Source organism: Dipodomys merriami, unplaced genomic scaffold (genome assembly GCF_024711535.1).
Source record: "Dipodomys merriami isolate MVZ:Mamm:240054 unplaced genomic scaffold, mDipMer1.0.p SCAF_137, whole genome shotgun sequence".
NCBI lineage: Eukaryota > Metazoa > Chordata > Mammalia > Rodentia > Heteromyidae > Dipodomys > Dipodomys merriami.
Window position 1 is genome coordinate 1,114,746 of NW_027202682.1, and position 13,310 is coordinate 1,128,055.

At 67.7% G+C, this 13,310-nt stretch overlaps 1 protein-coding gene across 1 annotated transcript; it reads left to right on the forward strand.

Moving 5' to 3' along the window:
* The first annotated feature begins 5,127 nt into the window (after positions 1-5,127).
* On the forward strand, positions 5,128-12,894 carry LOC138825385 (proline-rich protein 35-like). Its single transcript, XM_070019860.1, has 3 exons — positions 5,128-5,168; positions 9,214-10,306; positions 12,116-12,894. Exons 1-3 carry the CDS (start codon positions 5,147-5,149, stop codon positions 12,753-12,755), a joined length of 1,755 nt encoding a protein of 584 aa, XP_069875961.1. The 5' UTR covers positions 5,128-5,146; the 3' UTR covers positions 12,756-12,894.
* Positions 12,895-13,310: the final 416 nt, after the last annotated feature.

The window sequence follows — 13,310 nt, forward strand, 5'->3', positions numbered from 1 at the left end:
GCGGCTGGCGTCCCCCCGATAGTGCTGTGGGGCTGCCAAGGGGGTCCCGTGGCCACTCCCACCTCAGACCAGCCTCGGCTGGGGGGGGGGTCAGGCGACCAGCCTCAGCTGGGGGGGCGGGCGACCAGCCTCGGCTGGGGGGGGGGTCAGGTGACCAGCCTCAGCTGGGGGGGCGGGCGACCAGCCTCGGCTGGGGGGGCGGGCGACCAGCCTCGGCTGGGGGGGCGGGCGACCAGCCTCGGCTGGGGGGGGGGTCAGGTGACCAGCCTCGGCTGGGGGGGCGGGCGACCAGCCTCGGCGGGGGGGGGCGGGCGACCAGCCTCGGCTGGGGGGGGCGGGCGACCAGCCTCGGCGGCGGGGGGGGGGGGGGGGGGGGGACAGACACTCTCTGGGAAGAAGCAAGTGTTCAGGGCAGGCAGAGCTGTGTAGGCCCTGCAGCCAGGAAGGACTCTCAAGGCTGACAGGACAGGATGTATGTGTGGCTTTTCCCTGCCTGCATTTGGTGCCCTGTCTGAACCCATCAGTCACCAGACAGGAGCAGATGGAGCTGGGGCGGGGGTGGCGTGGGACCAGAGTTGCTCTCGCCCTGCCTGTCCTGCCTTATCCCCTCCCTGACCTGGTCCAAACGGGTATCACAGGTGATGCTGAAGCCCTTGGCCCAGCCGGCTGGCAGCCCAGGCCCCTTGGGGGGCCGGCGGGGGCCCTGGTGGGCAGAGGCCAGGGTGCAGGGCCAGCCGGTGTGCAGCGGAAGAGGCCTGTCACAGGCCAGCCCATCGAATGTGAAAGCAATTAAAGCCACCAGCAGTGTTCGCTCCAGGCGGGCCTCAGGCGGCGGGGCAGCTGCCACAATGTATCTCACCTCAGCGCCCACAGCTCGGCCCTGCCCCTCTGCGGCCGCTTGCCAAGCTGGACCTCCTCCTCGGGGTGGGGGTGAGGTGTCTGTTCCCACCATGCTTTGGCACGGGCTGGCTTCCTCCACCCCTGGTGTCTGGGGCAGTTCGGGTCCCCTCCCCGCCTCCCCAAACCCTTTTCCTTGGTCCTGGACCCACCACATTCAGCCCCCACTTCTTTGGCCTCCATCACCTCCAATCTCAGGACAGCACAGGCCCGAGGCCCAGGACCCCAGGGTTTCCTTGTCTACGCAGCTTTACATCCTCCCGTCCTGCCCCCTCCCCAGCCAATATCGACCCTCCCCTTGGTCCCAACACGGGGGTCCAGGCAAGGGAGCCTCCAGAGAGGGGCTGGAGATGCACAGGCAAGACCAGCCTGGTGCCGGGCAGGAAGCCAGGGCTCCCAGTGGCCACTGTGGACCTGATGCAGGTCCGGGCGATGGGAGCTGCTCCCCAAGTTTAAGGAGGATGAGGTGGCCGGCTGGCCAGGGTCAGCGGCGTCTGCAGGCCTCCGCTGATCAGCGGGCGTGCAGGCGGCTCAGCCATGCTGGAGTGCAGCTGGGGCCTGACCCCACCTGGTAGGGGACGGCCGGCCTGATCCCAGTGAGCAACAGATGAGTCCCTGCAAGGGAAGGGCCCCGGGGTGCAGAGGCCTCTCCTCCCGCTGCTGCGTCCCGCCTCTGGGGCTCCTCACAGCTGCCCGCTCCCCATCTCCTCTACCAAGAGTTACACCCTAGCCCCGGCTCTCTGCAAAAAGTGGCCCTGTTGACCCCATGCTCCCACGCCCCTGCCCTGGCCTCTCGGCCCTGCCGCTGTGATGGTCTTCCTGAGGTGGATGGTGGCCTGTTCTCACTTGTGAGGCGTCCCTGTCAGAAGTACTTAGTGTACAAATTAGCTGCAGCCTCTGCCTCCCTGCACACAGCTCTGGGCACTGGGCTGACCCGGCTGCAGCTCCCGGGCCCCCTGCCTCCTGCCTGGGGCACAGGGCCATTCCGTGTGCACCCCTGGCTGCTGCCCACGTCCAGGCAAGAAGGCTCGGACTGCTGGCCAGCCAGGGGTCTTTCCAGGGCCCCCACGTTGAGATTGGCAGGGGTGACCACAATGGCAGAGGGGGAGTTATTTCCAGAACCAGCACCTTGAACCTACAAGGTGGCAGTCCCAGTGTGGGGGACAGCAGAGGGCCTGGACCGGGGGCCAGCTCACAGGCCCCCTGTGCCCCACCCGCCAGCTGCCTGCCACTCAGGCGGTGAAAATTATCTGTGACAGGCTCGGGAAGGCCGGCCCTGGGGGCCGAGAGCAATGCACACAGCTTCTCTCCCCAACATATGGCTGCTGTCGGCCCCGGGCAAGCACTCCGCCAGAGCCGGGCTGGGAACCGGGGCGGGGGCTCCGGGCGCCCAGGCTCCCCCGCCCGCCCGGTGGGCTGCTCACTCTGGATCAGGAGGCCCCTGCCACCCAGCTCCCCTGACGAGGTCTTCCCCCACCACAGTACCTTCTGGCCCCTTGACCATCCCAATTACCTGCTGTCCTTGGGGGAAGCCCCATGTCCACACCAGGCTGGCTGGTGACTGGGTGTGTCCAGAAGGGGCCATTAGACAGATCCCAGCGGGATTTCCCAGGCCGTGTGTGCCCAAAGTGGGGGTCATACCCCTCCTGAGCCCTCCTGAAGCCAGGCTCTCCCTGCCCACTCAGGCCACGCCCTGTCTCTCCATTCATGTCTCTTCTGTGTCCCTGCTGTGGTTCTCCAGAGCCACAGGGTCTGCAGCTGTGGCCTGTGTGGGGCCCTGAAGCATGACGGGTCCCCTCCAGCCAAGCTCTGGCCCTGTCCTACCCCCTCCAACCTGGAAGCTCTGAGGCCACCTTGAATGGACAGGGACGCAAAGCTCCAAGCGGGACCCCTCCCCGGGGCCGTTCTGGGTGCTGCCACATGTCCTATGCTGTGGGACAAGGGTGAACAGGTGTGGCCAGCCGTGTTGGGCGCCCCGGGGCCCCAGGGCGTCTGCCGCCGCACAGGCAGCCCCACTGTGGGCGTCAGGACCTGCCCAGGGCCCCAACGCCACGCTTCCCTCTGCCCACCAGGGCTGGTGGGCAGCTCAGCCCACACTTGTCCCCTGGCTGCGACACTAAGGGTATGAGACAGTGCTGAGACTGGTTCTTCGGCAGCCTGTGGGCCCACAGTCCACACAGCCCCAACACTAATGGAGGTGACAGCCCAGCAGCCGGGGGCAGAGGGAGCAAAATGGGTTAATGGCTGAAAAGAGGCTCTGGCTGGGGGCAAGGCCTGCACCCAGGAGTGGCGTTGGGCCTCCGTCTTCCGTCTAGGGTCCCACGGAGCTGGAAGCTAGCTGCTGAGGTGTGGCTTCCTCCATCCTTCTTCCCCTTTTTTTATGCCATCCTGGACTTGAACTCAGGGCCTGGGTGCTGTCCCTGACCTTCTTTTGCCCAAGGCTAGCACTCTACCACTTGAGCTACAGATGTGCTTCTGGCTTTTTTATATTTCGGTAGTTTAGTGGAGATAAGAGTCTCACAGCCAGGCACCGGTGGCTCACGCCTGTGATCCTAGCTACTCAGGAGGCTGAGATCTGAGGATCGTGATTCAAATCCAGCCCAGGCAGGAAAGTCCGTGAGACTTTTTGTTGTTGTTGTTGTTTATGGATCTTGAACTCTGGGCCTGGGCACTGTCCCTGAGCCTTCAGCTTAAGGCTAGCGCTCTACCACTTGAGCCACCTTCCCAGCCCCATGTCTGTGAGACTTTTATCTGCAATTAACCACCAGAAAACCGGAAGTGGTGCTGTGGCTCAAGTGGTAGAGCGCTCTCAATGAGCTGAAGAGCTGAGGGACAGCGCCCAGGCCCAGAGTTCAAGCCCCATAACTGACAAAAAAAAAAGTCTCACAGACTTTCCTGCCGAGGCTAGTTTTGAACTTACATCCTCAGCTCTCAGCCTCCTGAGTAGCTACGATTACAGGCAGCCAGTTCCCCGCTTCTGAGAGGAGAGCTCTGTGTCTCCGAGTATGAGCTGGGGTCCCACAGCAGGACAGGGGGCCAAGCACCGAAGACATGGGTCCCACCGCTGTCACCGGGGTCACCCCATGGTGGGGAGCACAGGCCCCAGTGGCAAGAAGGGACAAGTGGCCATGGGGCTGGATGAGGCCCCTCGGCCCACAGGAAACTGCCACCTCCAGGGGGCTCTCCAGACCCCTCGGGCGAGTCTGGGGGTCCTGCTCACCCCCACCCTGTGCGGACCCCTCCCAGATGCCCAACGCGTGGCCGGGCGATGTCCCTGGGGTCCCTTGGGCATTGCCTCTTTCTTTCTGTCCCCCGGCCTTTTGCCAAGGCCCATCCCTGTGGAGGTGAACGGCCCCAGCTCCCTCCTGCTTTCCCATTAAACGCAGTCAGCTACCGGCCTTTTGCCAAGGCCCATCCCTGTGGAGGTGAACGGCCCCAGCTCCCTCCTGCTTTCCCATTAAACCCAGTCAGCTACCGGCCTTCCCCCTCTGTCTCCACAGAGCTGGCCGGGCAGCAGTCGGGTCTCTGGCTACAGACCCCATCCCTGAAGCACTTCATTACACATCTCTAGGTGTCTTCCTCGAACCACGAGCTCCGTACTCACCCAAGGTGTTGTGAGTTTACTCTGTGCGTGCTGAGATGAGGGCTCCCTTGGACCAGGGCATCTCTGAACGGCAGCTGTGGCCTCTGGTCTGCTCCGGGATCTGGGGTTTCCCAGACTCTCGTAGGCACAGAGCTGTCCCTGAGGCTCAGGAGCCAAAGCCTAGTCTCCAGCTCTACTCTCAGGGTGACCTGGGCCACTGGCTGCTTCGGCCAGAGCCCAAGATGAGGGCCCTGTCTCCTGGTCCCACTGTTTCACAAGGCTGTTGGCATGATGGTCGGTCACCCAAGCGGTCTCCCCAGGCCTGGCCAGGCGGGCAGATAGGAAGCCTGCATGGTTTAAGGACACAGCACCTTGCAGCCCTGGTTCCATCTGGAAGGTGACGGAGAGAGCTAGCGGCATGGGCTGTGCGGCAGCTCCCGAGGGCCCTGGGCATCCACCAGGAGACCGATTCTGCCTTTTGTGTCTGGTGCGCCCCCTGGCTGCCGCAGCTGAGGCCTGAAACCCCGAGTCACCAGCGGGTCCTCTGCGTGTCACAGCTGCTTCCCACCGGCCTCGGCCGCTCCACAGCCTGGAGCTGAGCCCGCGGGGCCGTCTCCAAGGCCGGGAGGTCCCAGCCTCCTCTCACTGCACAGCCTGAAGTCTAAAATGCCACGGAACGCGTCTCTGGGTTAGTGTCTTCCCTCAGTCACAGGCCAGCTCTCAGGAGAGACCGCATCTGGCCCTGCCCCACAACACCAGTGTCCACCTGGGGGGCAGGCCCGACTGGACAGGTGGCTGAGGTGGCTGGGCAAGTGTGGCCCTGGGACTGCAGTGAGGTGCTGAAGAGGGCGCCTGGGTCTGTGGCGTGCCTGGGGACCTGGGCACCTCACCACCCCAAATGTCTGAGGGTACCGAGACCCTCAGAGAGCCCCCCAGGCGGGGCAGGAGCTGTGGTCCCCAGGTGCTTTCTGGGTCCAGCGGGGCCATGGGGCTGTGACCCAGGGAGGGGGACTGTGGGGTGTGACATGGGGCAGGGGAGGGGTCGCGGGGGGGGGGCGGGGGTAACATGGACCTGGGGGTTGTGGGAGGGACGTGTGTGACACGAGCTGGGGGAGGAGGGACACGGGGTCGGGGGTCACGGTGTGTGTGTGACATGGGGCAGGGGGGTCGCTGAGGGGATGACAGGCTGGCGGTCACTGGGGGGGTGACACGGGGCAGGGGTCGCGGGGTCGCCGCGTGGCCCCGCGGAGGCCCGGCCCCTCCCTGCGCGCCCAGCCCCGCGGGCCGGGCTCGGGGCGCCGGCGGAGGCGGGGCCGGCGCGCGCGGTGCGGGGCGGGAGACGCCGGCTCCGCGCTGCCCGCGCCCCGCGCCCCTGCGCTCCGGGAGCGGCCGCGGGCGGCGCCTCCCGCGCCCCGGCCCCGCGCCCCGCCGGCGCCGATCCGGCCCCGCGCCCGGCGCACGCGCGCCTCGCCGTCGACTTGGGCGGGCGCCGCGGCGGCGTCGGGCAGCGCGGGCGGCGGCCGGGCGGGGGCCGCGCCCGCCTCAGTTTCCCCGCGGGAAGTTCGCCCTCCGCGCGGCGCGCGGCCGGGCGCGGGCTCGGCGGACGCGGTAAGGACGCGGGGCGAGGGCGCCCAGTTGGCGGCGGGGAGGGCGAGGCCGGCGCGGGGAGGGGACGGGACGGACGGGCGGGACGGGCGCGGGGCGGGCGCGGGACGGGAGCGGGGCCGGGGAGCGGGACGGGCGCGGGGCGGGCGCGGGACGGGCGGGACGGGCGCGGGACGGGCGCGGGACGGGGAGCGGGACGGGCGCGGGACGGGCGCGGGGCCGGGGAGCGGGACGGGAGCGGGCCGGGAGCGGGGCGGGCGCGGAGAGGGGACGGGACGGGCGGGACGGGAGGGGGACGGGCGCGGGACGGGCGCGGGGCCGGGGAGCGGGATGGGCGCGGGGCCGGGGAGCGGGGCGGGAGAGGGGCCGGGGAGCGGGGCGGGAGAGGGGCCGGGGAGCGGGGCGGGCGCGGGGCGGTCCGGTCCCTCGGAAGCCGTCCCGAGCCGGGTCCCGGCCGCCGCGCGCTCGTCCCGCGCAGCCCGGAGCGCGGGGCCCGAGTCTGGGGCGCTTTTTGCGTCGGGGGCTCTGCGCGGGGCCCCGGGGCGGAGCTGGCGTCCTGCCCGGACCCCGGAGCCCCCACCCCGGACCCCGGACCCCGGTTCCCCCTCCCCGGACCCCGGAGCCCCCACCCCGGACCCCGGTTCCCCCACCCCGGACCCCGGACCCCGGTTCCCCCTCCCCGGACCCCGGAGCCCCCACCCCGGACCCCGGTTCCCCCACCCCGGACCCCGGTTCCCCCACCCCGGACCCCGGACCCCGGTTCCCCCTCCCCGGACCCCGGAGCCCCCACCCCGGACCCCGGTTCCCCCACCCCGGACCCCGGACCCCGGTTCCCCCTCCCCGGACCCCGGAGCCCCCACCCCGGACCCCGGACCCCGGTTCCCCCACCCCGGACCCCGGTTCCCCCTCCCCGGACCCCGGAGCCCCCACCCCGGACCCCGGACCCCGGTTCCCCCTCCCCGGACCCCGGACCCCGGTTCCCCCTCCCCGGACCCCGGACCCCGGTTCCCCCACCCCGGACCCCGGTTCCCCCTCCCCGGACCCCGGACCCCGGTTCCCCCTCCCCGGACCCCGGACCCCGGAGCCCCCACCCCGGACCCCGGTTCCCCCTCCCCGGACCCCGGAGCCCAGCCCCGGTTCCCCGGCCCGGCCCGGGCGCGGGCTTGGTCCGCGCAGCGCGGGCGCCCCTCCCGCCGGTCCCCGCGGGACGCACAGCTGCGCGGCTCCCGGGGCCGCGTGATCGATGCCCGCACGGCCGGGCTCGCGCGTCTGTCACCGCGCGGGGCGGGCCGGGCGGGCGGGGCGGGGCGCCCCGCACCGGAGTCCGGGCGGGGTCCGGACCAGGCCCGAGCCGGGAAGGGCGCGTCCTGGGGTGAGGGGACTGCAGCCGTGAGTGTGCACGCACGCGTGCAAATGCTGTGTGTGCGCGCACACGCGAGCCAGCAGTGTGTGTGCGTGTGCGTGTGCGGTGCCTGTGCACACGCAGGACTGCGGAGGGTGTGCTCGGTCAGCAGCAGCGTGTGGTGTCTGTGCCCTGCAGTGTCTGCGTGAGCAGGGGCGGGTAGGTGCGTGAGCAGGGGCGGGTAGGTGCGTGAGCAGGGGCGGGTAGGTGCGTGAGCAGGGGCGGGTAGGTGCGTGAGCAGGGGCGGGTAGGTGCGTGAGCAGGGGCGGGTAGGTGCGTGAGCAGGGGCGGGTAGGTGCGTGAGCAGGGGCGGGTAGGTGCGTGAGCAGGGGCGGGTAGGTGCGTGTGCCCGCAGCACGGGGCTCGGGCTGCACACCCTGAGCCCGGTTGGCTCGGCCAGGCAGGTGCTGTTCTTCGGGCACAGAACAGGGCTACTCAGGGGGAGTCTTGCACGCTTGTGTGCACACACCCAAAGCTCACCACGCACCCATGCGGGCGAGAGGGATGGGCAGCGGGAGGCCCAGGTGGCGGCCCAGATGGAGCGAGAAGCTCCGGCCCAGTGTGCAAGGCGTGGGGAGAAGAGGGTCTTGGCTGAGCGTGGCCACTGCGGGCTTGGTCGCTGACCTGCCTCAAGCCACCCAGATGGAGCCGGGCTGAGCAGGTGGCTGCACCACAGGGCCATGCTGTGACGTCCGTTCCCCCCAGCCCGGCCTGACCCCCCTCCGCCACCAGCAGGCCCACCTGACACTGCGCGGGCAGGCCAGGCATGTGTGTGTGTGCGCATGGGCATGTGCATGCACGCTCTCACACACGGGCAGCATTACCAGATATGCAGACCTCTTGCTTTCACCTCAGTGGCTTTGCCTTGGCCTCCGGCAGGGGCAGGCAGCTGGGCAGGAGCAGGGTCTCTGGAGAGACACAAGACCAGTCTCTTACCAGCCTGGCAAGAAGGGTGGGAGCTAGGTGGAAGAGGATTATTCTAGAAATCCGCCTATGGATGCCATCCTGTTTGGGGGATCTGTGTAGGGCCTCTGGGTAAGCCCAGACCAAACTTTCACTGGAAACTCAGCTGACGTCGGGGTCAGCTCTGACCAAATGCCCTACGTTTCCATTTGCCGGACTGGGGCAAAAGAAGGTGGTCAAGAATGAGTGATCTGGGGGCTGGGGAGGTGGCTCAGTGGTAGAGCACTTGCCTGGCATGCATGAGGCCCTGGGTTCGATTCCTCAGCACCACATAAGCAAAAAGAAAAAAAAAGCCGGAAGTGGTGCTGTGGCTCAAGTGGTAGAGCGCTAGCCTTGAGCTGCAGAGCTGAGGGACAGCGCCCAGGCCCAGAGTTCAGGCCCCACAACTGGACCCCCCCCCAAAAAAAAAAAAAAAAGAATGAGTGATCTGGGCCCGGAAGGTGGGTCAGTGGCAGAGTGCTTGCCTAGCATGCATGAAGCCCTGAGTTCGATTCCTCAGTACTACAGACACAGAAGTGGTGCTGTGGCTCAAGTGGTATTGTGCTACCTTTGAGCAAAAGGCGCCCAAGTCCCGAGTTCAAGCCCCAGGACTGGGAAAAAGAAAAAAGAAAAAAAGAATGAGGGATCTGCGGTGCAAAGGCCAAAGGAGAAGGTGTGGAGGGGTGGGGGGTGACGCAGGAGTGACCTGGGTTCTTATTCCTGGGCGGGCCTGGAGTAGGGAGCAGAAAGGCCTCAGCTGGCCTGACCACGGACCCCTCCACAGGCGGTCATGCTGGTGCCCGAGCCCGCCCCCTAGCCGCTGCCATGTCTCGGGAGGCTGGCTCCTGTCGTCTGGGGGCCGGGGCCAGGGTGCGCTCCCGAAAGCCCAAGAAGCCGCACTACATCCCGCGGCCGTGGGGCAAGCCCTACAACTACAAGTGCTTCCAGTGCCCCTTCACGTGCCTGGAGAAGTCTCACCTCTACAACCACATGAAGTACAGCCTCTGCAAGGACTCCCTCTCCCTGCTGCTAGACTCACCCGACTGGGCGTGCCGCCGTGCGTCCCCCCCGCCCAGGCCCCGGGCCCCCAGCCCCGCGGGCCCCCGGGCTCCCCCAGATCCAGACAGCCGGCCCGCCGCGTCCAGCCTCGTGGCCACTGACGGCCTCCCCCGCGCCCCCAAGGCTGGGGCAGAGGGGCCCCCAGGGGCCCTGCCCGCCCTGGCTCGCCATGTCCTGAAGGGTCCTGGCCCTGGTGGTGAGCTCCTGGCAGAGTCATGGAAGCCAGGGCCGGGCAGCGGCCTGAGGAGCACGGCGGCGGCCGGGGCCCCTGGGGGACCTGGGGGCAGCGTCCCCTGCTACCCACCCCCCGGCCCCGGAGAGTTTGCTGAGGCCCAGGGCCTCCACTTGTCACTGCTGGGCGTCAACTACCCCCTCAGCCCCGGCCTCTTCTCCTACCTGGGGCCCTCCCTGGCCGCGGCTGCCCACGTGCCGCTCCTGGCCTCGGCCAGCCCCCTGCTGCCCCCCACGGCGGCCTTCGCGGCCCCGCAGACCCCCGAGCGCCCGGCCTTCACCCCTCGCCTGTTCTACCCACTGCTGCTGGAGCACAGCGTTGGGCTGCCGGCAGGCAGGGCTGCCCCGGCCAAGCCCTCCGGGCCCCCCAAGGGGCTCCCGGGGACTCTGACTCCCGGGCTACTGAAGATGCCTGTTTTCCCCGGGCTGGGGAGGTTCTGGCCCCATGGACCCCCTCGGGGCCCAGGGCAGGAAGGAGAACTGGAATCGGCGGCTCAGAGAGACCCCCAAAGGCAGCTGGCGCCAGGAAGCAGGCCAGAGCACCCGAAGGCCTCCTCCAGCCTGGCCGAACTCGGGCGCCAGAGCAGGTGGGTGTCAGGGCCGCGGGTTCCGGGGGAAGGCATTGGGGGAGGCTGGACGGGAGACGGGGCTCGGTCTTCAAATTACTGACCACAGACCTAACATAAGAGGGCATCCTTTTTTCTTTTGTCTTCAATACTGGGGTTAGAATTCAGGTTCATGTGCTTTCTTTTTTTTCTTTTTCTTTTTTTTTTTTTTTGTCGGTCATGGGGCTTGAACTCTGGGCCTGGGCGCTGTCCCGCAGCTCTTCAGCTCAAGGCGAGCGCTCTACCGCTTGAGCCACAGCGCCACTTCTGGTTTTCTAGTGGTTTATTGGAGATAGGAGTCTCACGGTCTTTCCTGCCCCGGTTGGCTTTGAACCCTGATTCTCAGATCTCAGCCTCCTGAGTAGCTAGGATGACAGGCGTGAGCCACCGGCTTTTTAGACAGGTGTTCTACCATTTAAGTCTTGTCCCTAACCCTTTTTGCTTTGTGTGTGTGTGTGTGTGTGTGTGTGTGTGTGTGTGTGTGTGTGTGTCCTGTGACCTGAATTCAGGGTGTGGACACTGTCCCTGAGCTTCTTTTGCTCTAGGTTAGCACTCTACCACTTGAGCCACAGCTCCCCTTCCAGCTTTTTCTGTGTATGTGGCACTGAGGAAACAAACCCAGGGCTTCACGCATGCTAGGCAAGCACTCTACCATTGAGCCACATTTCCAGCCTGAATCTACCACTTAAGCCATGGCACCATTTCCAGCTTCTTGGCAGTTAGTTGGAGATAAGAGGATCATGGACTTTTCTGCCCAGGCTGGCTTTGAATTGTGATCCTCAGATCTCAGCCTCCTGAATAGTTAGGATGACAGGTGTGAGCCCCCAGTGCCTGGCTGTAGTCATTGTGAGTAGGACCTCGTGTTTATGCCCCTCAGCCAGACTCACAGTTCCGCTGGGATAACAGACTTAGCCACCATTGAGATGGGGTTTCACAAACGTTTTGCTGGGGCTGGCTTCAAATTACTTCCGTCTCCCAAGAAGCTAGGATTACAGGTGCGTGTCACCATGTCGGGCTCAGAGGGCTTCCCGTTTGTCGTTGTGGACCCCGGCTCTAGACTGGGGTGTTATTCTTTTCCCCTGGGGCATGGTTGACACACTGGGCAGAGGACACAGGCAGGGGCTGGGGTCCAGCGGGGCCCGTGCAGCCTCCTGACCAGGGGCATGGTTGACACACTGGGCAGAGGACACAGGCGGGGGCTGGGGTCCAGCGGGGCCCGTGCAGCCTCCTGACCAGGGGCATGGTTGACACACTGGGCAGAGGACACGGGCGGGGGCTGGGGTCCAGCGGGGCCCGTGCAGCCTCCTGACCAGGGGCATGGTTGACACACTGGGCAGAGGACACGGGCGGGGGCTGGGGTCCAGCGGGGCCCGTGCAGCCTCCTGACCAGGGGCATGGTTGACACACTGGGCAGAGGACACGGGCGGGGGCTGGGGTCCAGCGGGGCCCGTGCAGCCTCCTGACCAGGGGCATGGTTGACACACTGGGCAGAGGACACGGGCGGGGGCTGGGGTCCAGCGGGGCCCGTGCAGCCTCCTGACCAGGGGCATGGTTGACACACTGGGCAGAGGACACGGGCGGGGGCTGGGGTCCAGCGGGGCCCGGGCAGCCTCCTGACCAGGGGCATGGTTGACACACTGGGCAGAGGACACGGGCGGGGGCTGGGGTCCAGCGGGGCCCGTGCAGCCTCCTGACCAGGGGCATGGTTGACACACTGGGCAGAGGACACGGGCGGGGGCTGGGGTCCAGCGGGGCCCGGGCAGCCTCCTGACCAGCTCTTATCCCCCCCAGCCTGCCGCCCGAGACGCTGCTCTGGCCTGAGGATGAGGAGCCCGGTGGCCCGGAGGCCCCAGGCCCGAGGGGCCTCCTCCCCCGGCAGCCACGAGGCCCGGTGCTGGGCAGCCCGGGGCCCGTGGGCGAAGACCTGACCCGGGCCCTGGGTGACTTTGCCAGAGTGGAGCAGTGCCTGGGGCAGCTGACCCCAGCGGGGGGCCTGCCCCCCCGGCCTCTGCGGGAGCAGCTGGGCAAGATCCGCCGCGAGCTGCTCACCATCCACCAGGCGCTGGAGCAGGCTGCCCGGCCGCCAGACGCGCCCCTCGACCTCTCCGTGAAGCGGGCGCCCACCAAGGGACCAGAGCTGCCTGCGGCCTGGGGGCTGCCCCCGCCAGGCCCAGTGCCGGCCCCGGGGGCCCCGGAGCGCCCCGACCCGCTGGGTCCTGCAGCCCTTGAGCCTTTCCCTGGCCACACCACCAAGTGCGAGGCGGACTCCAGCGTGCCACCTCCCGGCCTCCTCCTTCAGCCCCCCGAGGACGCCGCCGGGCCTGGCGGGGGCTGGGGCACCCGTCTTGGGGCTGGGGCCTCCCAGACTCCTAAACACGCCCCTGGAGTGCCGAGCCCCCCGGCCGCGGCTGCTGGTGTGCAGCCCCCTTAGCTGGCCGTCCCGTTCCTCCCGGTCTCGTGTGCATGTGGACTGCCCCGTCCCCGCCCGTGCAGCGCCTCTTGCCTCTGGTCACATAGGAATAGTGAGCTCACGGTTATTTATTGATCGCAGTTGTGGACATTAAACTAGAAGCCGCCTTCACGTGTCTCCTTCCATTGCCGTCCTAGTGCGGGAGCCTGGACGCTCCAGAGAAAACCTCTCCCACGGGAGGTGCCTGCCCTCTGCCCGGCCACCTCTGGCTCTGGGAGACCCTGGGAGCAATGGCAGGGAGGCGTGCGTGCGGCGCGGTGGATGGGCCTCCTCAGGGCCCTCGCGTCGGTGTTGCCTGTGGCTGCCGCTGCCTCCTGTTTCTGCGGCTGAGCTGCTCACCCTGTGTGGCCTCCCTGGGTCCCCGCCAGCCCCTGCAGCCATGATAGGCATCAGTGGCCTTCACAGCTGGCTGCCCCTTCCTAGTACAGCCTGACTCGGCCTTGGGTGGGGACGGCAGGCCGGGAGGCCGCCCGTGGCCCGCAGCCACAGCTCATCGCTTCCCTCCCCGGGGAGCTG

Coding starts and splice junctions, on each gene's coding strand:
- LOC138825385 (XM_070019860.1), top strand. CDS start 5,147: ATGCCACGGAACGCGTCTCTGG. Junction 5,169..9,213: donor GCCACGGAACGCGTCTCTGG/GTTAGTGTCTTC, acceptor ACCCCTCCACAG/GCGGTCATGCTGGTGCCCGA. Junction 10,307..12,115: donor GAACTCGGGCGCCAGAGCAG/GTGGGTGTCAGG, acceptor TATCCCCCCCAG/CCTGCCGCCCGAGACGCTGC.